This window comes from Ostrea edulis, chromosome 3 (assembly GCF_947568905.1).
Source record: "Ostrea edulis chromosome 3, xbOstEdul1.1, whole genome shotgun sequence".
Lineage (NCBI taxonomy): Eukaryota > Metazoa > Mollusca > Bivalvia > Ostreida > Ostreidae > Ostrea > Ostrea edulis.
This window is the reverse complement of record NC_079166.1, coordinates 50,402,445-50,428,595: the sequence shown is the minus strand read 5'-3', so window position 1 is coordinate 50,428,595 and position 26,151 is coordinate 50,402,445. Positions and strand designations below refer to the sequence as shown.

Here is a 26,151-nt window from a genome sequence, read left to right as displayed (position 1 = left end):
AAAATTTATGATTTGAAGAGCATTTATTGCAAGAGGATGAAAGCTGCTCTGAGAAAATCCAAATTTTTTATGTCCTGGGTTCATGATGAGAGCTGTTTTATCAGGAATTCCTTGATAAAAGTTAAGGTGCAATTTCTATAATCATAAACCAGTCCACAGAAAAATCAACCAGTCCAAAGTTGAATTAGATAGAAATGTTTAACTTCTTGATTACTACCATTCAATTTCTTTTCAAATTTGGTATGAAGTATCTTTTTACACAAGGGGGACATAAATTGTAAATTTCAGGACTCCTGCACCCCCAAGGCAGGGCAAAAACTGCCAAAAAATTGACCAATTTTCAAAAATGTTCTGTACAAGGCCATATCTAAAAATATGTTTGTTTCCCCTCTCCCAACCCTAAATTTCAGAGGATGGTTGGTAGGTAGGTAAAACTTTTTTTTAGCGAGCAGAATTTTATTTAGTATGAAATTCCCATGACCATTAACAAAGCCCGATACCAAAGCACATCATTCTATGTTTCCTCTTCAAACTCGTAAAATCGGTTCTTGCGTTAAGTTCTGCTTTGATTGCCACATTTAGCAGTTAGGGGAAGGTGTTGATATTTCAGACAGTACACCATGTATTTCAGAAATGTTCATTATCTAACCATTGATCATAGACATATTGTACATGTATAACGGTTGATCCCATGAACACTTGGATTTCATAGGGTGACCTATTGCAATTGGTTGTCGTCAAATTTGGTATGAAGCATCATTGGGACAAGGGAACATAAATTATAAATTTCAGGACTTCAGCACCCCTGGGGCCCTAGGGACAGGGCAAAAAGTGCCCAAAATTGACAAATTTTCAAAAATCTTCTTCTCAAGAACCACACACATGTAAGAAAACCTAAATGCATAGTGTTGTAGAGCAGGAAGGCCTCTACCAAAATTGTAAATTTCATGATCCCTGGGGTAGGGGTTCTGACCCCAGGGCGGGGTCAAACTTGGTATAGTATTTATATGTAAAACACTTAAATAACATCTTCTTTAGTTCTATTGATACTAAATTGAAAGTAAATAGATATTTAGAAAGAACAGGTAGTCCTTTACCGAAATTGCAAATTTGATGATCCCAAGGGTAGGTGTTTTGGTATCAGGGTGGGGCCAAAATGGTCAGTTATTAAATGTGTGAACAATAGACATTTTTAACTTCTTGATAACTATAATTCCAATTCTTTTTAAAGGACAAGGGATGTTATTGGCTATATACCGCCAAGATTTTTTTCAACTTTCATACTATGCTTAATATTCTTTTTATTTACACAACTAGGATGTTCTTCTAATCCCACTTACATGAAAATGACGTAATATTTTATTATGACGTCATAAATATACGCTAAAGATGAGCTGTTTAGCGGAATCTGTTGATTTGAAATAAATTATGAATAAAATTTAGCAAAAACTAATACTTTTGCATGCAACAACCAGATTTATATTTTGCATGTTTAATTATCCATTAATATTCTTCTTTCATTATCAATATGGTGTCGGTTGTTGGCTGCAAACAATATTATTTTTAAAAAAGAAGGGGGGGGGGTCAAAGGATAAGTTGGTAGTTAATTAGCAAATGAAAAAAACCTTTCTGCCTGATCTTCGAATTCTTAAATCGTCGGGGGGTGGAGGGTTATCCTTTGCTACATGGGTTCAATTAATAATTTTAAGCCTATTTTTTCTCATTCAATACTACTATCAAGAATATGGGGGGGGGGGGGGGGGTTCACTCAATATATCCTTATTCGCATATGAAAATAAGTGCCTGGGAAAAGCAGTTACATATACCACATTGTCTATACATGTACTCAAACAACTTCCCAGAGTCCGTTCTAGATTTGGACTGAATGTCGGTGCATGCAATGGCATGTCCACTGACTGATGTATTTTCATTTATCAAAGATGAACACTATATGGAGAGAGAGAGAGAGTTGGAACTACTTTGTTGACCATTTAGGGGAATGTAAAGATATAAACACGGACACATTTTTGTGAGGCTTTTAAATACATTGGACGCATTTTTTGTGAGGTTTTTAAATGCATTTGCTATATGAAATATACCATCTGAAGTTACATGCATATTACTTGACGTGCTTTACTGTACCCAAGAAAATGATATCCCATTCATGCAACATAAATTTGTATCGTTTAGTATATGTACATTTACCACACTTTATTCAATATATTTTGTAAATACCCACAGCATATTTTATTCGTATGTACTGTAACATTTATATTGCATACACATGTAAGCAGACCTGTTATATAGTCCTTGGTGTACATGGCATAACAAGTAATTTTATCCGACTCATCGACGTTTTTAATCAAAGTGTTAATATTTATGACCAAAAAACAAAACCAGGAAAAAGAAAATTCAAAAGCCATTTTATTTTTCATATTTCATTTGAATGGGAGGACATCGAACAGCACCTTCGAAAATATGATTGCGTTCTACTGAACAATTTTTGACAAATATACGCATTATTTTCCTCACTCTAATTAACACAAGATTCTTCCGCAAAATGTCTATGACCACGATAAAGTTACATGTAAATGAATTATGTATTTTCCATAGCATGCCAGTTTTCAATTGTCTTTGATCTCAATGAGTATTTTTATATAAAAAGTTAAAATTGTAACTTTTAGAAAAATATTCTAGAAGAATCAGGGGACTGTAAATCCTATAAGGTCGATGACGTCGTTCCGAAAAAGCGACCGTCGGGAGATAGCGTCAGAGTTAACAATGCAATATTGTAACGTTATTTTCTCAATATCAGCAACAAGTAAATGGTACATGTTATATATGAATGAAACAAAAAAATTATCACCTTTCTACCTGCAAAATATGATCGGTTTTTGAAGCGCGGCCAATTTTGGCCAATAACGTCCCTTGTTCTTTGGCATGAAACATATTTGGAACAAGGGGAACATAAATTGTAAATTTCAGGATTCCTGCACCCCTGGGGCCTTAGGGGCAGGGCAAAAACTCCCCAAATTGACCAATTTTCAAAAATCTTCTTCTCAAGAACTGCACACATGTAAGAAAAACTAAATGCATAGTGATGTAAAGCAGGTAGTCTTTTATCAATATTGTAAATTTCACAATCCCTGTGGGTAGGAGTTCTGAACCCAGGGTGGGGCCAAACTTGTATATTGTTTATGTGTATAACACTTACATAAGGCCAATTCAACTTAATTAGTAGATTATCATCCAGGGTTACCAAAATGTATGGGGCAGGTGGGAGGGTTTTATTTTTTAATCCATTGTAAATTTTATGATCCTAGAGGTAGGGGTTTGGTTTCAGGGTGGTGCCAAAATTATTTCAATGATTTGAAGGACTTCTATAAGTTTGCTGATACCATATAAAATCTAAGTGCATATTTAGGAATAGCAGAAAAGGGTGTAGAAAAAAATGTTGAATTCACAACCTCAGGGTTTTGACTCTGAGATGGGTCCAAATTAGTTATAATAGACATATATTATGTAAAGCCTTTCATCAATGTATGCACTTTTGATGGCATTTAAGTTTTAAGAACACATCTTGTTTTATACTGTTGCTGAATATAAGAATTTAGCTTATATATTCAGAACAGGGATTTTTTTCTAGATTGCGTTGGCCTTGGGACTTGTGACACTTTTAACTAGTACTCAGGTGACCGATACAACCTGTGGGCCGCTTGTTTCTAGAGAGCAACAGTTCTGCAGTTAGATGATGGAGGGAATAACAAATAGAAGGCATCTATTTGTAAATGTGCGAGACTGAATAAAGAATTACAATACTGATTTATCATGCTTGTATAGCCCTATTTGATGCTGTTTACAGGAAGGAAAGAGTGGAGTGGATCATAGTTTGTCAGAGATGATGGACTCAGGTGTCATTAGGGTTAATACTAAAATTTGTACTGTTAAGAGTCTCTTCTATCTGTTTCAGTGGAGACCAGAAAAAGTGGTTTGAAGGCTGGAAATATATCTGCTGCCTCTCCCAAACTGTACTCCAGTCAACCCAAATATGACAGGTTAGTTAAAGTTCCTCAATTGTGCCAAGATGGAAGACATAAACTTTTAAGATTTATTAGCTCTTCTGAGCCGAAGGCTCAAAGAGCTAATCATATGGATATGTCTGGCGTGTAGTGTGCGGTGTGCGTCAACATTTTGGAAAAAGGGCTATATCGCAAGAACCCCTTGGCCAATTTTTGTCAAATTTGTCACAGGGTATCCTTGGCCCAAGGGCTTTCATTTATACTCAAACTAGGGTTGTGACCCTTTAACAAGGGGAGATAATTAGGAAAATGCAAACAAAAGTAGTGGTTGCTAAAAAATCTTCTTCTCAAGAACCACTGGGCAAATTATCACCAAACTTATGCATAAGGATGAGGATAGGTTGTAGATTAAAAAAAAAAATGTTCACGGCATCATCCTGGGGCAAAGGGTGTGGTCTCAAGGTCACTTCAAAGTTGACCTTAAATTTTGTTTTGTTAAAACTTTGATATTTTGCTTAGTATAAGGAGTAGGATCATAAAACTTTTTTCAGTTGATGCATCTTAGGACCTAATATCATGTTGTCTCAAAAGTAGGTCATGGTGACCTACTTTTTTAATTTTGCAGGTAATTATTATTAAATGGATTTTGATGCATATCTTGAATACTTTTGAGCCTATGATCAGCAAAAGTTGTCAGTTGATGGATCATGAGACCTTGAAGTGCGTCATGTGAAAAGTATGTCACCATGACCTACTTTCTGAATTTTATGGCTAATCATTTATGAATACATTTTAGGTTGTTATTTCAGATACCGAGAGGTTTAGAATCATTAAACTTTGTAAGTTGTTGCGTCTAGAGGCCTCGAAACATATTTATTTTTAAAAAGTAGGTCACAGTGACCTACTTTTTGAATTTTGCAGACATTCAAATTTCACATTTTCAATTTTAGATGCATATTTTGGACACTATGAAAGCTAGGATTATCACACTTTGTCAGTTGATGCATCTTGAGTCTTCATAGTTTGTTGACCAAAAAGTAGGTCACCGTGACCTACTTTTGGAATTTGACGGCTATATTTTAATATTTCAGATACTATTTGACTTACAATTATTAAACTTTGTCAGTTGTTGCATGTTGAGTCTTCAGAGTGTGCTGACTAAAAGGTAGGTCACCTTGACCTATTTTTGGATTTTGACGGCTATATTTGAATATAATTTCAGATACTATTTAACTTATAATCATCAAACTTTGTCAGTTGATGGGTCTTGAGTCTTCAGAGTGTGTCGACCAAAAAGTAGGTCACTGTGACCTACTTTTGGAATTTGACATTTATATCTGAATATTTCAGATACTATTTGACTTCAATTATCAAACTTTGTTAGTTGATGCATCTTGAGTCTTTGGAGTGTGTTGACCAAAAAGTAGGTCACTGTGGCCTTCTTTTGGAATTTGACGGTTATATTTGAATACTATTTGACTTGTCAGTTGATGCATCTTGAGTCTTCAGTGTGTCGACCAAAAGTAGGTCACCGTGACCTACTTTTGGACAGTTACATTTAAATTTTCAGGTACTATTTGACTTAACATCATCAAACTTTGTTAATTGATGAATCTTGATTACTGAGAATTTTTGTCTGTTCTACAATGTATCAGAAGAGCGATTCTAGGCCCATGGGCCTCTTGTTACCTGATGATAGGAGATCTGGTAGTTATACCCGCACTCTCTAAAGAAAGTTCAGGTATATTGTTCTTACCCTGTTCCGTCCAATCCATCTGTCACACTTTCTTTATCCTCAAATTCCTCCATCTTAAGTAGTAACCAATTGACCTTTTGGAAGATGATTGGTGGTGTCCTGTAGATGTGGAATAAGGTTTCGAAATTTTCATTTTCACCCTGAGGATGAAATAGGGGTAAAAAAAGAGAATTTTATGCATACATCTGGTTCCCAGAACTCCTCTTACATTTAATACAGTAGCAAAATCATCATTTGGAAGATGAATGGTGGTGTCCTGTAGATATGCATTAAGCTTTCGGAATTTTCATTTTTACCCTGGGGCCCAAATGAGAGTCAAAAACGACAATTGTTCTTTATAAAAAAAAATTTTTTTTTTAAAAACTCCTCTTACATTTTACACAGTACCCCAATTATCTTTTGGAAAATGATTGGTGGTGTCCTGTAGATGTGCAATAAGGTTTCAGAACTTTTTTTATTGGCCCAAGTGTGGGGGGGGGGGGCATATAAGGGTTGAAAAATGATGTTTTCTGTCATAAAGCTTAATTGTTACTTGAACTCCAAGGAGTAGTCACATGATATTCTTCAATTACCTTGAAAAGTGTGTCACGGTCAAGGTCACACTTTCTCACTAAGGTTTGGGGGTTAACCTTGAAAGTGGAGGTCAAGGCCAAAGATCAAGGTCAACACATCAAGGTGCGAGTCACCACAAGCGACACAATTCACCACATACCACACACATCTTCCCAAAGAGAGAGAAATCACCCACCTTTCAACAGCTGTCTAGACCAAGTACTAGAGACACAGACAGATGACCGACAATCTATGCATTCCTGGGAGAAACAGTCAGTCTCTGCAGAAAAGCTCGGTCAACGTCAAGGATGACTGCATGCAACTCTTTCGACAGAAACCTGACACAGTGTACAATATCACTCACATCTTTGACATGCCCCAATAACCACTCAAATGCACATTATGGAAAATCACTGTTGATAACTGCAGGTAATTTTCATTGAAATAGCGAAACAGACCTTGTACAATAAAGATCGGTGTAATTGAACCAAACAAGTGCCAATTTACATATCTGCCCAACAACATTAGGGCCCCAGTGGTGATTTTTTTTAGCAATACACAAAATTGACATTCTACACAATTCTCAACTTCTACCCAAATTTTTTTGAATCACTGGTAATAACATGCTAATTTCCATTTTCTGCCTATATCAACTCAAACTGAGCTTCCTTAAATACATCAGCCCCTCCCTTCCCCCAACCAACAAATTAAAACATGCATTCACACATACACACACACATTCACACACAAAGGTATATAAAGTTAAGTATCCAATTGAACTCATTTTCATTTGACATTTCACCTTCTGAATTGTAATGACCAGTTATGACCAATGTAAAAAAAAAAAAAAAAAAAAAAAAAAAAAAAGTAGGTCAAATGTCAAAGTCAAAAGGTTTAGTAAAAAATTGACATTGGTCATAACTTCTAAATGGTAAATATTAGAGCTTTCATACTGCACATGAGCATTTCTTGTGACAAGATCTTTCTGCTGGTACCAAGATATTTGTCCTTGTGACCTTGGCCATCTTCGGAATTGGCCATTATCGGGGACATTTGTGTTTCACAAACACATCTTGTTTGAAATGGGATCTTCTAGTCAACATTTATAATTCTAATATCAATGAAATCACATTATACAGGTGACTCTCGATGGTTCGAACTTTGATCTCTCGAAGTTCTTGGTCTCTTGAAGTGAAATCATGGTCCCTATTTTTTTCTCTATATAAGAAAGCAAAGAACTAGAGCCACAAAGTACTAAAATTGGCCCTTTCGCCAAAATAAATGAGATTTTCACAGTTGATGCTCTAAGATTTATAGGTTAAAGAATAATTTATTTTATAACTATATCTTTTCTAGTTTTCGTTTTACAGTTGTTTAAAGTTTGTGTTGTTTTTAAACAGGAAAGCTATATAACTCGTGATGTTTATGTCATGATGTTGATGTTATGAGAATCACATTGTAATACACACAAAAAATGGACGCATAGGTTAATATATATTTATGGGGCTTATTCTGGTTGTATATCACAGTTGTTAAGATACATAATTTTTTATTCACTATTTATTACAATAAAATTGGTTCTATTGATACTTGTTTTTATTGTGAGAACACTGAATTGAATGTCAGTATAATAGTAAATGATAATTTTACAAGCATACGATATGACATTCTTATACTTCTTAATATTTTGGTCAAATAGAAAAATTTTCTGGATAAACATGTGTATTTATGATGAATGAATTGTATTTAATTTGTTTTATCATTTTTAAAAATGTCCTTTTTAAAAGGCATTACGGGCTGAATACCTTAAATGTGTCATATATTGCACACACACACACACACACACACACACACACACACCCCCTTACATAACACTTTACAAATTTTTTTCCGCTGTATTGGAAATAATTGAAAAATCGTGATTAAAAATTATACTTCCATGCGGTGAAAGGACCACAACAAATAGTATTGTTTTACCGTCTATCTAAAAGACGAGTTTATATTTTCAACTTGCATATCTATTCATATCAATTTCCATTAAAATTGATATTAATTGACAATAAAAAGAGAAACAACTCTATAATTTTAGTTAAACTTGAGTAATTATAGTAACTAATTAGAAAAATGGATTTATTTTTTAGACATCCCCCTCGTAAACTAATTTTTTTTTAAATAAAACACGATGGACCTTTAAAATTGTCGGCACCTGACAAGAGCCTCTGAAGTTTTAATTTTCTGAGCGTTAAAACTGTCAACATTTATAATTCTAACATCAATGAAATCACATTATACAGATGACTCTCAATGGTTCGAACTTCAATCTCTCGAAGTTCTTGGTCTCTTGAAGTGAAATCATGGTCCCGATTTTTTTCTCTATATAACAAAGCACTATTGATCTCTCGAACGTTCGATCTCTCAAAGTGAAGTTGGGTCCCGTAAAACACATTTCATTGTTTTTGACTCTCGATCTCTCAAAGTGGTGGTAGCGTATATCAACCGTTACCCAAGCGTGTAATAATTTCCGCTTGGACCTTACCTGGATTTTGTTGAATGCCGGGAGGGGTAATTAGGTGTTTACATAGTTGAAACATTGCCCTTGCTTCTTGTGGAGGTGAGGTGAGTATATAATTGGCTAAATGGTCAGTTTACACCTTGCAGTGGGGTTTCGTGTCTTGATGATTAAAATTATATGTATATAATCTGGCTGTGAATAAAACCTATAAATTGTTTTGACATGACAACGAGAGAATAAGTTTTATACGTAATTTAGAGATCTACAGACTCTTAAATTTCTCGAGTTTGTTCTTTGTGTAAAGTTACTCTAACATCGTTTTACTCATTCGTTAGAATTTTTGCTTTGGGTAAAGCGACATAACATTGTGCTCTGTTTAGTTTGCGATAGTAAAGCTTCATCGGAATGTGGTTTTGTATACATATCTAAGCATAATTAAAGAACAAATAAATACATAAACTTTGAAATATTTTTATCAATGCAAACTGATTTTTAGCCGAGTTGCAACGAAGTTGAACTCGGCTATTGGTTTGGTGATGCGGGCGGGCGGTTGAGCGTCAACAATTGGTTTCTGGATGATAACTCGAAAAGTTTACAATCTAATCAAATGAAACTTTGATATATTGTTGGGTACCAGGTAAGGAAGACCCCTATTGATTTTGGAGAAAATAGGTCAAAGGTCAAGGACACAGTGACCGAATATAGAATGAAATTTTCAGAAAAATTTGATTTCCGGATTATAACTCAGAAAGTTTAAATCTGAATAAAATGAAACTTTGATATATTGTTAGGTACCAGGTAAGGAAGATCCCTATTGATTTTAGAGAAAAAAGGTCAAAGGTCAAGGTCACAGTGACCGAATATAGAATGAAAATTTCAGAAATATTTGGTTTCCGGATGATTCTTCAGAAAGTTTAAATCCGAATTAAATGATACTTAGAGATATTGTTATGTACCAGGTAAGGGAGACCCCTGTTGATTTTGAAGAAAATAGGTCAAAGGTCAAGGTCACAGTGACCGAAAATAGATTGAAAACTTCAGACAAATATGGTTTCTGGACAGTAACTCGGAAAAGTTTTAACTGAAATTAGTTCTTCACAATTATAAATATGCCACATCATTCCTGACTTTACAATGTATCCCCTGCAACTCGGCTAATGGACCCCTGGGTACATGCATTGATTTTTATGCCCCCCTTTGAAAAAGAGGGGGCATATTGTTTTCCAACTGTCGGTCGGTCTGTAGACCACATCTTGTCCGCTCAATATCTTGAGAACCATTCACTTGATGATAATGATATTTCATATATGGGTTGGTTATGAGTGGAAAATGACCCCTATTGTTTTTCAGGTCAAAAGGTCAAGGGTCAATCTACTCTGGACATAGGAATATAATGTCCGCTCAATATCTCGAGAACCCTTTGCTTGAAAGACATCAAACTTGGCACACTGGTACATCCTAAGGAGTAGATGACCCCTATTGATTTTGAGGTCATATGGTCAAAGGTCAAGGGTCAAACTGGGCATAGGAATATACTGACCATTCAATGTCTAAAGAATCCTTTGCTTGACAGACATCAAACTTGATACACCAGTACATCTTCAGAAGAAGATGACTCCTATTGATTTTGAGGTCACATGGTCAAGGGTCAAACTGGACATAGGAATATACTGTCCGTTCAATATCTTGAGAACCCTTTGCTTGACAGACATCAAACTTTGTACACTAGTACATCTTCAAGAGAAGATGACCCCTATTGATTTTGAGGTCACATGGTCAAAGGTCAAGGGTCACACTGGACATAGGAATATATTGTCTGTTCAATATCTTGAGAACCCTTTGCCTGACAGACATCAAACTTGGTACACCAGTATGTCTTCAGAAGAAGATGACCCTTATTGATTTTGAGGTCACATGGTCAAAGATCAAGGGTCAAACTGAACATAGAAATATAATGTCTGCTTAATATCTTGAGAACCCTTTTCTTGACAGACATCAAACTTAGTACACTGGTAGATCTGCAGGAGAAGATGACTCTTATCGATTTTGACGTCACATGGTCAAAGCTCAAGGGTCAAACTAGACGACGGAATATACTGTCTGCTCAGTATCTTGAGAACCCTCTTCTTGACAGATATCAAACTTAGTACACTGATTCGTCTTCAGGAGAAGATGACCCCTATAGATTTTGAGGTCACATGGTCAAAGGTCAAGGGTCACACTGGACATAGGAATATATTGTCCGTTCAATATCTTGAGAACCCTTTGCCTGACAGACATCAAACTTGTTACACTGGTACATCTTCAGGAGAAGATGACCCCTAATGATTTTGAGGTCACATGAGCAAAGGTCAAGTGTCAAACTGGACACAGGAATATACTGTCCGTTCAATATCTTGAGAACCCTTTGCTTGACAGACATCAAACTTGGTACATCTTCAGATCCCTATTGATTTTGAGGTTACATGTTTAAAGGTCAAGGGTCAACCTGGACATAAGAATATACTGTCTGCTCAATATCTTCAGAACCTTTTGCTTGACAGACATCAAACTTTAAATAGTACACTGGTGTATATTCAGGAGAAGATGACTCCTATTGATTTTGAGGTCACATGGTCAAAGGTCAAGGGTCAAACTGGACATAGTAATGTACTGTCCAATCAATATCTTGATAACCCTTTTACTTGACAGACATCAAACTTAGTACACTGGTACATCTTCAGGAGAGGATGACCCATATATTGATTTTGAGGTCAAAAGTCAATAGTTGAACTGGACATAGTAATATATTGTCTCCTATATTTTAAGAATTATTTGCTTGATTGACACGTACCAAACTTGGTACACTGGTACAGCATAAGGAGTAGATAATAAAAATAATACCATATTTATATAGCACCCTTTTCATACACTATGTACACTATTGAATTTTAGGTCACATGGTCAATTCACTCTTGACATAGGAAGATATTTGTCTGCTCAATATTTTTAATTGATGATAATACTATCAATTAAATGAGATGTGTGTATAAACCTTTTCAATTTTGCACCATGGGGGTATATGTGTTTTACAAACATCTCTTGTTTATTTTGATATCAAATTAACTACCTGACGAATATGAAGGAAAATATGTCAAAACGATATCATGATCTTGTTGGTAAACATTTTCGGTAACTGTAAAATCTGAACCATACCAACGGACCTTCAATTTCCGAATTTCGAACTCGCGATTTCTTGAAGTTTTATCAAGGTCCCTTGAACTTCGAGTTATCGAGAGTCACCTGTACAACTACTTGAAGAATTACTATATTGATAATGTTAACATGCAACTAAAAAAAACACTGAATTCTCCGCTAATCGCGGAAAATTAGTATTTTACAATAAAATTAAAAAGAACTATGAATTACAAGACGTCGACTATTTGAAATTATCAAAGAAATTGTGAAAGTAGCATGCTCAAGATTAACAAAGCTAAGAATATCTGTTCACCCTCTAGAAATTGAAACTGGTAGATAAAAAGAATGTCACTTTTGTAAAACTATTGTTGAAGATAAGTTACATTTTTTATATGAATGCTTCATGTATAAAGATATAAGAAAGATATATTACCCTTTGAACATGGGATGGTACAGAAAGATGATCTAGAAACTGCGCTATATCTTATCCTCTATATGATTCGATAGAAATAAATACATGTATCATCCAGTGCTAATTAATCTTTTATTTAACTTCTACATGAAAACATGTATCATCCAGTGCTAATTAATCTTTTATTTAACTTCTACATGAAAACATGTATCATCCAGTGCTAATTAATCTTTTATTTAACTTCTACATGGAAAAAGAAATGGCATACAAATTGGCAGTATATGTTGAAAAACTAAACACCCCTCGAGATCTACCAGTGGGACAGAGAGTATATTTAAAGGCAAACACATGCATGTGGGTATTTCTGTCTTATGACAGCATCTAGTTATTAGGTTGTAAAACAATGTATTGAAGTAAAGTTGGATATTGCCAGTGAATATCATATTGCGATACATTGAAATATTTGACTTTGAATGTTGCAATATATTGCAGAAGATTAATTTAGATTTATCTAATAAAAATGTGTTAAGCTTGTGAATTTTATTCTTGTTTGTGTCTCTACTATTTGTTTATTTCTTGACTGTGATTGATGCTAATACACAGCTAAGTTACACATCAGGCCTGGGTTTCTTGAAACAATAAAAGTCGAAACTTAGATTTTACTCATTGACTGCTCAAATAAAAGAAAAGTTTGAGATTTTTTCAAAAAATACAAGCCAAGGCTTTGAAGTTCCACTGGGATGGCCGGCTTTAACTTTGCAGTTGCATATCCATCGTTGCAAACCACAGATTGAAATGACTGGTGAAACATTAAGTGTTAAAATGACTGGTGAAACATTAAGTGTTAAAATGACTGGTGAAACATTAAGTGGCAAGACATAAAATATACAGCATTTGTGATGTTCATCTGTTATAGTCAAAACATTTTATGTCTTTTTTCTTATGTTCAGTTGTTTATTCACGAAACCAAAAGATTCAATTGATGTTCAATTTATATTTTTTGTACATTAATTTTCTACAATAATATATTGTTATATTTTTAAGGAGAAGAACTCGTAAGTTATTTGAACTTGTTTCTGATCCTTTTGTATATCATGTATGTACATTAAAATATGTTCAAATGACTGGTGAAACATTAAGTGTTAAAATGACTGGTGAAACATTAAGTGGCAAGAAATAAAATATACAGCATTTGTGATGTTCATCTGTTATAGTCAAAACATTTTATGTCAAGATGCTAACTCTGTGTGGACTGAAAAGATGTAAGCTTATTGCCACGCACAGGTGGGAACATTTATTGGCATGAACTCCCTTGAAAACGTTGTCCAGATTAAAATTCCAATTTCTAATTGATTTTTAATCCACTTTGTTTTATTCTATTAATGATCGAATTATAATGTATACATATATTTAAAAAAAAAAAAAAAGGTATACCGTATGAGGTCTAGAAGAGATAAACATCAAGGGAAACTTAATTATAATTTAGTTCAATTCTAATAATTCATCTTTATAATTACAACTATCCCTGGCTACCGAATTCACCTTCAACTACTATATATAACCGCTTTAACGCAGCTAGTTCAAGGTTGTAAAAATGCGGAAAGATGATTATATAACACTTCAAAGAAGAGGGGCATATTGCTTTGCACCTGTCAGTGGGTTGGTATGTTAGTCAGTATACCACATGTTGTCTGCTCATTTATCTAGAGAACTATATTCACTTGATATTTCATATGTGGATTAGTACCCCTATTGGTTTTCAGGCCAAATGTTAAAGGTCAATCCACTCTGGACTTAAGATACTGTCCGCTCAATATCTTGAGAACCCTTTGTTTTACAGACATCAAACTTAATACACTGGTATATCCTAAGGAGCAGACAATTCCCTATTGATTTTGAGGTCACATAGTCAAAGGCCAAGGGTCAAACTGGACATAGGAATATACTGTCCACTCAATATCTTGAGAACCCTTTGCTTGACAGATATCAAACTTGGTACACTGGTACATGTTAAAAAGTAGATGACCTCTATTGATTTTGAGGTCACATGGTCAAAGGTCAAGGGTAAAACTGGACATGAGAAGATACTGTCTGCTCAATATCATGAGAAACCTTTGCTTGACATACATCAAACTTGGTACACTGGTACATCCTAAGGAGTAGATTACCCCTATTGATTTCTAGGTCACATTGTCAAATGTCAAGGATCAAATTGGGCATAGAAATATACTGTCCATTCAATATCTTGAGCTTTGCTTGACAGACATCAAGCTTGGTACACTGGTACATCCAAAGGTATACTATTAGATGACCCCTATTGATTTATAGATCACAGAGAGTGCTTGCTTCTGTATAGATCTTATGGTTTAAAAAATTGTTATTCACAAAGTCAGTGAATTTTTGTGCCCTTGTGGCATCATATTAATGTTAAAAAAAAATTCAGATAGAATGTTTATTCACATTTCCTTCTCTCTTCCTTTCAGTTTGTTACATAAAAAATTAAGTAAGTATATTTGATTTGCTTAAATGAGCTATATTGCGAAAAATTTATTCATTGTCTGACTTAATGCATGCAAACTATTCACATTTTCAATTTCTTTAGACCTACTAGGCTATTTTCAGCAACTATCAATTAAGCATATCTTGGGATTCTATTTTGCCTAAATGACTGAGTTGTCCTCAACGATTTTCAAGGAGAGATAACTGGTGAGAGTAATACAGTGTGCGAAATTAACCATGGACCGATAGACAATGTCTAAAATTGAGTCGGTCTATAACGATCAAAATAGCTATAGACCGACTTGTCTATAGGAATTCTGAGTAAAAAACTGGTTCCCCACCGCTTATTAAACATATATGAGAAGTTGGATCAGTTTAAATGTAGTATGCTGATGTTTCTGTTCACCCCTTAGCTGTAATAAAATGTTCCACAATGTAATTACAAATCATTCGAATCAGATTATTCCATTTTCAACAGAGTGGGGGTGTCAATTTGATATTTACTTCAATGTACGCTATTTTCGTGCAAATTCAGAATGTCCTTTTTGAACAGTTTTAAAAATATATGGAAGGTGCACACACTTGAACCAAACAAAAAGCGGTCAGTACAACAAGTTCCAGCAAGGCTAAAGTCGCAGAAAATCATGAGAAAATGAAACATAGTAAATGTGACTTAGATGAAGAATCAGGCAGTGAAACTGAGCTGGAACAAAATGAAAAAGAAAATGAAATTATAATCCAAAAGATTGACGTGCATGAAATTGAAAAAGAATATAATTAAACTATGAACAAATTACCAAACCGAATTTGTGTCTATTATTTATTTTTAAATAACAATGAATATTGCATGATAAATTTCGGTCTATAGGAATTTGTTGTGGTCTATAGGAAATAAAATGACTATGGACCGAAAATCTATAGGACTTTAAAGTTAGTTTCGCACACTGTAATATTAGTTACTTTGAAAACACAGTACTAAACATCTTTGCTAGTCAATATAGTGGTTAACCGAAAAGTCAGTTAAACGCGGTAAAAACGCATTTGGTTCTGTTTGTATTTTCTGGATTTCAGTTCAGTTTTCTTTACATTTTACCATATCCCATTTTGTTTGCTACACGTGCTATGATTATGTGTCCCCTCTTTCAGGGGGAGACATATTGATTTTGTACTTTCTGGCTGGCTGTCCATCCGTCCGTCCGTCTGTCTGTCACAAAATCTTATGAACACTTCTCCTATGTGACTTATCTGATAGATTTGAAACTTTGTACAATGCTTCATTGCCATTTGTAGATGTGCATATTGGTGGGATGGGAGGATCCAATTATTTTCCTAAAAGTTATAGTGGATCCAAGAGGGGTGGAGGATGTAAAATAGCTTGTGAACACTTCTCCAATAGGGCTTATCTTATAGATTTGAAACTTTGTACAATTAATGCTTCATTGCCATTTGTAGATGTGCATATTGTTGGGACAGGAGGATCCAATCATTTTCCTAAAAGTTATGGTGGATCTAAGAGGGGTGGAATATGTAAAATAGCTTGTGAATATACTTCTCTTTTAAACATATTTTATTGAGAAACTCAATAGGATGCTCCATTGCCATTTGTAGATATGCATATTATTTGGCAGGAGGATCAAATTATTTTCCTAAAAGTTACAGTGGATCTAAGAGGGGTGGAGGATGTTAAAATTATGAATGCTTCTCCTATATGACTTAATTATCCGATAGACTTGAAATTTTGTTCAATACTTCAATGCCATTTGCAGATGTGCATATTGTAGGGACAAGAGGATCCAGTTGTTATCCTTAAAGTTATAGTGGATCTGAGGGTGGAGGGTGTAAAATAGTTTGTGAACACTTCTTCTACTTGGCTTATTGGAGTTCATAATGTCCATGTTCCTGATCATGCTTTCTCTTCCATACCATGCAGTACGTTAAGGGGAGGAGGTTTCATTTGGAGCACTTCCAATTTGGGAAGCTGGGAACACATTTGCTTTTCATAAAATCAATCTTAGTTGGTTCAATATCTTTATCAATTCTATTCTAACAAATAAAATTCCAAGTAACATAAAATATATTATGACCTAGGTACCTCATCACTGTAGCCAATGGGCATCTTCTTTGTCCTGTAATAGTGTTCCTGCATTGCAAGCACTTGGTATTGGAATGTGTGATAGTTAATGTTGGAGGAAATATGAGGATAATGTAGTGCAGAAAATATAAATGAATTATTTGTCTTAGGAGAGAAAAATGCCAATTTAAGGAGACATATGGTAGATTCTGTGCATCAGATGTATTTGGTGTCTGCTAAAGATTTGCACAACACAAGTCTTCAGCTGCACAAGTCCCAGACTTTTATAATGGTAAGTTCCAGCTTTATGTTCACTAAGGTCAATGGTGCATCACACATTTACCTAATAATGTTAAAAGAATCAAATCTTCTTTCTTTTTGTTTTAACTCACCTGAGCTTTTCTTGATCACAATATGTTCATTTTCTTTGGAGTCATTAACTTTTCACATACGTAAAGTATCTTGTATAATGTAATCCCCCCTTAATATTTGGCAGATTTTTAAATCAAGGTCCTAGTTCCCCAGGATGAATAAACTTTAAATAAAAAATTTCCTCCTATTTATTTGCAATTAGAAATGAAATTATGGAGACAGTAATGACAACCATTGATGAAAGTTGTGTCTATATGTAAGACTCCAAAGTGCGATGGTCACGCCAAACCCCGATGGTCTGCGCCAAACCCCGATGGTGTGACACGCCAAAGTGCGATGGCCCACACTCATGCGCCAAAGTGCGATGGTGTGACACGCCGAAATCCATTGGTTTGTAAACGACACAGTGTTTTGGTACAGACGGTACCAACCGTGTGTTGTTTCACTAAAATAGTGCAAAATCCATGCATGAAAAATAAGAAGTTTGACTTATTTCATTACCATCCAGTTGTCATGTTATCAAACACAAAATTTTCCGACGCGATATCGTATAGAATGTTTTGCATTATAGCATATCCCCAGGATTTTATTATGTGTACGTCACAAGTAATAAATGATCATGAATTAGAGAATGTCTGGGCGAAGTAGATATTTCGACAACAAATGTACTTTGCCGTTCTCACTATTCTCAACCTTGTATACCTTGCCGTTGCTGTCATCCGTGTTGCATTTCTACGGTTTTATTTCGAAAGACGTTAAGCATGACGTGACATCACAAACGCTACTGAACTCAGCACCATCGGACTTTGGCGTGACCATCGCACTTTGGCGTCCGTAACGTTAACAAACCATCGTACTTTGGGGCAGACCATTGCACTTTGGCATGACCATCACACTTTGGAGGGACCATCGCACTTTAGAGTCTTACATATATATTGCACATATGCATGTTTATTTTGAATTTTATTCATTTTGTAATAAAAGTTCTAAAAATTATTAGATTTGTTATCTCTGTAAAAATGTTTATAATCTGTAAGGAAACATTTGAAGCTGTGAGTTTGCGGGTTGCTTTGGGCATTAATGAATATTTGAAGGGATGTTTGGACATGAGTATAGTAGGAAAATATATTTGGAATTTTTTATCTTAAATTTTTATACGACCGTCATTATACAGGATGTATTATGGTACATCGATGTCTGTACATCCGTCTGTCCGTTCGGGGTTTTCTGTTTCTAATTTCTTTTCTCTGTCACATATTAAGCTGGAACGTGCGATATACATGTAGCTTCTTTGGATCACTCTAGATCTTGTTGCAATATTGATCCATTTCTACCTCTCTTGCAGGAGTTTTGCCTCTTTATTTGAAAATTATTGTTAGGTGGAGGTTACATAATTTGTCCGGTTAACTCCTCCCACAATTTTCAAGTGAGGACCATCTTGTTTTCAGAGTGATTGTATGGGTATTGAAGATGTGCATGTGGCAAGGATTTTGATTTTCTTCAATTTTTGAGAAAATTACAGGTTGTTGAACTTAGTCCATTTTGAGGAAATATTACATAGAGAGTATATGATTTGTCTGTTGTTTCTTCCACATGCAGTTTTCAAAGTTTTCAAGTGAGGACCTTCTTATTTTACAGAGTATGGATATGGAAGATGTGCAATGTGGCAAGGATTTTGAATTGTCTTCAATTTTTGAGAAATTACAGGTTGTTGAACTTGGTCCATTTTGAGGAAATATTAAATTAAAGGGAAAGGCAACCCTAACCACATTGTTCCTTTTATGAATAAAGTATTACTTACTGATATCATAAATGACATTCTTTAACAACACCAATCCTTGCTTAACGATTAAATTGATATTAATTTATGATATATTTTAAATTACCCACGTCTAAGAGAGCGGCTATTGAAATTTAATTTATGACGTTACTGTGTAACACCGTCGGTTCCAGTTCATTTCATCAGCATGACAAGTTAAGTTTGGAGCCGTATAAATTTGAGCCCGTTCTTTCACAAGAAGAAATTGAGAAAAGGAGATGTTCGGTTGAGTTGAAGACCAGACAGACGGTACACGTTTCTTCATACAAATGTCTTGAACCTCAACTTGTCATTACACAAATGATGGATCCACAGTTTAGTAGTTTACATAGTCTTTTCTTTTCAGATGACTTGGTTGCATGGGTCAGGAATTTTGAAAAAAAAAAATTTCACAACTTTTAAACCCCTTCGCATTAGTACAATTAACCACTTGACAGGAACGCATCATCCTTTTTATTTGTAAAATCTACCACATGCACATCTTTGATGATCTTAGAATCTCATCAAAACCGGAGCAGATGGTGTGATGTCAAAATTATTGATTTTTGTGGTCTTAAATACAAAAGAGTTCCACATCATGGCAGCCTCTATAGATGACAAGAATTTCAATTTTTAACGTTTTCAAATTAGTTCTAAAGCTTATCTAGGCCGTATATCAACAGAATAGTATGACAAATTTTTATCATATGATTATAATCCTATCATTTATGAGATAAAAAAAATTTGGGTTGCCTTCCCCTTTGAATAAAGGACATGGTTTGTCTTTTAACTCCTCTCACAGTTTAAAAGCTAGGGTCTTTGTAAATAACTTGAAGATGTGCATAGTGCAAGGATTTTGATTCTCAACAATTTATTAATTTTCTTTGATATTTTAAATATTTACAGGTTGTTGAACTTAGTCAAATTTTGGGAAATTACACACAGAACTCTTGGTTTGTCTATCTACCTCTTGTCATAGTTTTATGCTAAGACTCTTTATTCATACAATGCAAAGAAAGTGTGACACAGCCTGATGATGGCTGATACTACCTGAAGCAAAGTTCTACAAATTATAGCTTAAGAAAAACACCCTATGTAAACATTTTCATGGTGACAGTCATATAATGTACCGTTTACAGTACTCTTGTTGAGACTATGATGCAAGAATACAACAATATAAGGCCTCAACCATGTACATTTTTCTGCACCGTAAATTTCTGGTTTTTATAAGGGGTGGATCTGTAGCTCTATATGGTCTGTCCTAATATTTTGCTAGAGAGCTATACAGATCAGCTATAATGATCAGCTATACAGATCAGCTATAATGATCTAAGCCACAGTGTTTCAAGGAGTTCACTTAGATATGTCATTTTGATAAGAGCCAAATTGCATATATGTTAAAGGGACTGGTTCACGTTTTTCAAAAGAAATATTTTTCATTTTTGATGTTAAAAATTAAAAATAATAACTCATTTAACGTTAACAACCAAAATTTAGACCGTCTGAATGCAAGGATATGCCTTAAACAAAAACTCAAGTCTTTTTATGTAAACAAACAAACCAGTGAAATGTTAATTTTGTTATTTATAGCATTTTATTTTGTACAATCACAAAGTTTAACTTTTGAATGACACATTTTGCCTAAAGTATACCTGAGATGTGATCTATAATAAACTTGGATCAATATCCATTTATTTTGAAAAACTTCGTAAACAGTAACACACCTCAGTCTTTGTTTTCAAAACAAAATACTAGACTCTCTATAATGAGCTTATGTCATGATGAATAACCTTTATTTTTTTGTGAAACCCTCTAAACATATTAGGCTGTAGATTTTAATCATTTAAAGTGAAAAACAAAATGGGGGGGGGGGGGGGGATCGTGAATCAGTCCCTTTAATGAAAGATTAATTTATTAATAAGTATAATGTAAAAAGGCTGTGGAAATGATTTGTCACTCCTAAAGTTGTGGGGCATTTCTTTGAACAACCCAAAATTGTAAAATGATTCACACTATGCACTATGTACAATTAATAAAATTAAATATGCTTTGAAATGTAGTTATTTGAACAATTCTTATAGATGACCGAGGTTTTTGGCGCAAGCTCGGTCCGTCCGCCAACAAAAAACGAGGTCATCAAATTTTCCCATACAAAGTCTTTTATTATATACTTTCAATTTCATTTAGAAACTAACAATAATTTTATTTTCAACAATTTCTTTATTGGTTTAACTGAGTAAAAGATGAAAAACACGAATAATTTGAAAATTAACGGCGTAGTAATTTGTTTGTGTATTGATTGTGACGTAATGTTTGCGGGGCCGGAATGTTTCTGGGTATATATTATGTGATATATGCCAGCAAACTTTTAAACAAAAAGGAGAGATGAAATTGAAAGTATATAATAAAAGAGATATATTGACCAGTCAGTTGTAGTACCGAGGTTTTGCCCCATGCACACTCATCTGACACACTTATCATGTGATGGGGCAGTGCACTTCATATCAAAAAAGAAGAAAAATACTAGTAAAAATTAACAATTCTGAGGATCAATCTAAGGAGTGTACAACCTTCATGGATTGTGTGTAGGCTTAGGCTTCTACTGTATTGTAGGATATCTCTCACAACATGAAGCTGCTGACCAATGACTTGTTTTACCTGGAGGACAAAGTGGACATTGTAACTTCTTGTCAGATCTTGCCAGATATCAACATAATTGCTCAGCCAAATTCCAAGTGATGAGAGAGAGAGAGAGAGAGAGAGTCTATCAGGTTGTTATTTAAATTACCACATTGTTTCTAATTAGTTTTTGTCTGTATTTGAGCATGGGAGCATATTAAATTGAATAATCTTAAATATCTTGTGCATAGTTAAATTTTAAATAACATATGTATTAGTAGACTGGAAAAGAAAATCTCTATCGCGACCATTGAAAGTGCAAAATGAAGGGCATTTTAGGGCCATGTGGCTGTTTCTCAATGATGTATGATTTTTGTGTTATTTTAGGTACTTGTATCCTATCTTCTATCTTGTTTCTACAGAAATGCTTTGGGTATATTACCAGGTTTGTTGTAGAGTTCCTTGTTGTGGCATGTAAAAACTTATGTATTACTGAAAGTTGTATATAGGGATAGCACTAAATTATTATAGCTTTGGATCAATCAGAGATTGAACCCATTTGAAACCCGACCCTTGAGAGTTTTCACTCGATTCTAAATCAAAAGGTGCAGAAAACAGAATATATTTTCCCTATCACTAAATCAATGTGAATTTAATGAACCCAATGTTCATGGTAAAAGTTTCAGAAATTGGAATTTTTTTACTCTCATTACATGTACATGTAATATGTGAATTTGATGAACCAGTGTGTGTTGTAGTATTTTCAATCTCTGCAATTGACTCTTTAATACTTTTTAATAATGTCAAACATGGTGACATATAAGTACGGTAGATAGTAGATATTTAGATTTCTGAAACGTAGTAAAATTTGGACGAAATGATAAATAAAAACAACATACAAACTTGAGCAAGTCTAATTTTTATCTACAGGTGTGTTTTTCCCCCTCTCATTATCATCACTGGTATAGCATTACTGCATTTCACCAAATAATGGGAAAAGATAATAGAAGTTGCACTGTGCTCTTTGCAGTAAATTCTCTTTGGTTTGTTTAAGATAATGTGGTGTAAATCATACTGCATTTCTTGAGGTGACAAAGAAGCTGCTAATGTTTGTAGATAAACACAAATTTCAGATGAATTGTCAAACGCATTAAGAATACATTTTCCAGACTCTCATGGCAAACGCAATCTCTAGCATGGGGATGAAAGAAATAACACTTTGAATCGTAGAATACAATTCCATTTTAAAACGCGTGTTCGCATTATTAGACGCAACCGTAAAATTCATAAAATGTATAAAGCATATCAATTATTGTTCGTTTTTATACCCACCATGACTCACTTTAATACGCCGGTTTCGAGATAAGTCCGAGTTATTTCCCTTTGGAGAACTCTCGTACTTAGTAAGGTGCAAAACAACTTGTTTACACGCGGGAGTGGGACATATATTCATCACTGCATAAGTGAATCTGCTCAGTAAGTTTATCATACGCTGTTTCATCACCTAATTTCGACTGGTACACAAACTAAGTAAATGATAAGTATTCAAGAAGTAATTAAATACTTGGAATTCTTATTATATCACGTTATTTTGTTGCTCCTACCTATCATATCCAGGACATTGTTTGGAAATATGGCATTGTATTTATGTTTCCACTTTAGTAAAACATTTATTTTGATGGTATTTTATATGTCCTACATCAAGTATTTAAAAAGAAGTCGGTCATTATAAATTTTATCATCTTTCTCGTTGACTGTAGTACCACTCTGTCCCATCTAAGCATTCAAAGTTCCACTAAATGCACCTCCTACATAGGAGAGCTCCATTCTCGAAACTGGCGTGTTGACCAGCATGTGATTTGATGAAATCGAGGCTATCTACGGCTGAAAATATAGTGTAATCCCACTATTACAGGGTCGATTTTGACAAACTATTTACAAAACTTAAACATTAAGCTAATGCTCAAATACACATTTTTAATGTTCCTTGCAAAATACAAATAAAACATTTTATAAGGCCTAATAAGATTAAAACGAAAAAAATCACAATTTGAAATGTAGAGATAAGAAATTGCAAAGTTTCAAAAAACAATCACAATATTATGAAAGGCTTGTACATTCGATCACATGCAGACACAGGATGTATAAGAAAAGAAGTACCGTGGAAAACACCGGTTTCCAATAATAGACTGGCGTGTTATATTTAAATATAAGGCCAACGTTTTTAATGTTTCATTAACCAAGATAAATAACTGCCACATTTTAGCATTACTGACATTTATATGAGTCGTTCTTTACTTAATAAACCATTTTCCTATTTGGAATGATGAACAGTACAATGTTTTCATAGACCTGTGCATTCATATTACACAACAACCCTTTTACATATGGCATTACTTAACTCCAATATTGTTCTGACATGACTGCAGCGCCTTTGATAGATGTCATAAGTTCATTTGCCTTTGGTTGATAATTCGAGTGTTTAGCTTTGCCTAAATATCGTATGACAGTTGCTACATGAGTTTTTATATTTTCTTTTGAGAAGTCAAACTGTATAACAGTTCTTTTCCTACCTTGACCTATTTTTACTTATTACATGCTGTGCATTTGTGTCCTTTTTCTTGTAGTATTTGTTTAACTTTTAGTCAGCCACAATACCGTTTGAAAATCCTGTGCACACAGGAACATGTTAGTGTAAACAAACGGAACTACAATGATCTCGGAATATATTCCCTTTCTTTAAGTCGTAACTTGCAAATATTAGAAGTTATGATGAAAATTACTAATATGTGTTATAATATATGTATCACATTATAACACACACACACACCCTCAAGAAAACGACCCCCCCCCCCCCAAATGAAAAGCAAATTGAAAAGAAAAATTGGGAAAAATATTGGACTTGAACTCGGAATGTATAATTTAAGTGTAAGATTACCGAGCACCTAAACCACTAGGCCACCCAGGCATGTGAGTTTAAAGGTTTAACGTTTGACAGGCTGCTAAATCTCAAGGTAAATTTTGAGAACGATTTTTTTCATATTTTATCCATTTTCAACAAGAGGGCCACCTTAAACCAAATTTCCTCAAACAGACTTATATACAGTCATAATCAAGTAAAACAATTTCAGTGTTTTATTTCTGGTTTAAGGTGGCCTTTTGCAACAGTTTGCAATTTTTTATGTCCATTACGTTACATCTACTATATACTCTATATAATCACGGTGATGTTTATGCTTATCAAATACAGATCCTATCAACATATAGATATCTTTATTAAGTAATTTGGGTAAACATAAGTATAAACTGACATTGTATAGCAGAATATTTGTAAAAAATTATATTCAAGAAAAAGGTATTTATGTAGGCGAATGGCATACCAAGTGCGCTATACCCCTTTGCCTACAATGTCCGCATTCGAGATACTATTTTCCCTCTGACCCCGACCCTTTCTTGTTTACTGTTTCAATCTGAGTGAAAAATCCTAATATTTGCCATTATTTACTTCTTTCCCTGTTTCTTTTCTTCACCAATGATTGATACACGCAATGAATTTAGCTTCACTACTCGTGACACATTCGCTTTCTCCAACCCACGCTATTTTGTTTACAACCAGGAAAATATGTCATATAAAACATGACCAACATTTTATTTCCTGTATAGGAATTTTATTGACATTGTAAAATGTCAAGACAAACAATCCTGATATTTACATTTTGGTACTATTTTTGCGCATGTACTATTTATGCATGCGCAAAAATTCTGCCGCTACAGTTTTCTACCGTAACTTATAACTTAACTGACCATAATTACTCAAAATAATTGTTTTCAAATACCTTTTTCTCTTCATCCTTAAAACTCAACCTATTTCCAATCAAGAACACATCAGTTTCACTGTCTATGTACAGTGTATTTATAGAAAAGCATAACAGAAGTCCCTGATGCTCATAGATAAAGGCGCTAAGCTGACTTCATAAATTCTGTCTGTAATGTTAATGAGGAACAACAACAGAAGTTTATGCATTATTCTTTATTTTCACACAACTAAATAATACATAAATAAGTGAATAGCAGATATGGATGGGAAACAATGTCCTGAAAAACTGTTAACCATGTTGAAATATGAACTGTGTGTATATATATTTATATATATATATATATATATATATATATATATATATAAAGAAAGATTAGAACGCCGAAAATAACTCAATAACTCGGTTTCGCTCCGTTTCCGTAGTATCTCTTAGGAGTTTGTAAAGGCTTTTGACGTCATAGTTAAATTTTCAATGTATAACTAAGCAATAATGTCTTAACTCTTGAAGATTGTAAATGAAACCGGTTGAATTATTTTCGGCGTTCTA

At 34.2% G+C, this 26,151-nt stretch overlaps 2 protein-coding genes across 4 annotated transcripts in view; one reads left to right on the top strand and one right to left on the bottom strand.

The window, feature by feature from the left end:
- Window positions 1–22,694, top strand: part of LOC125676030 (biogenesis of lysosome-related organelles complex 1 subunit 3-like) — a 28,200-nt gene extending 5,506 nt beyond the window's left edge. The window contains exons 3-6 of one of the 3 annotated variants that reach the window (XM_048913922.2): window positions 3,971–4,055; window positions 14,912–14,931; window positions 17,169–17,290; window positions 21,782–22,694. In XM_048913922.2, coding sequence (XP_048769879.1) covers window positions 3,971–4,055; window positions 14,912–14,931; window positions 17,169–17,290; window positions 21,782–21,907 — 353 coding nt within the window. In that variant the 3' untranslated portion in view covers window positions 21,908–22,694. The other 2 variants (XM_048913923.2, XM_056158087.1) reach the window with 2 other exon arrangements.
- The window catches only part of LOC125676018 (lysophospholipid acyltransferase 7-like), a 78,527-nt gene extending 52,790 nt beyond the window's left edge, over window positions 1–25,737 (bottom strand). The window contains exon 1 of the mRNA XM_056158086.1: window positions 25,624–25,737. Coding sequence (XP_056014061.1) covers window positions 25,624–25,637 — 14 coding nt within the window. The 5' untranslated portion in view covers window positions 25,638–25,737. The remainder of the gene's footprint in view (window positions 1–25,623) is intronic.
- Between the last annotated feature and the right edge of the window lie 414 nt (window positions 25,738–26,151).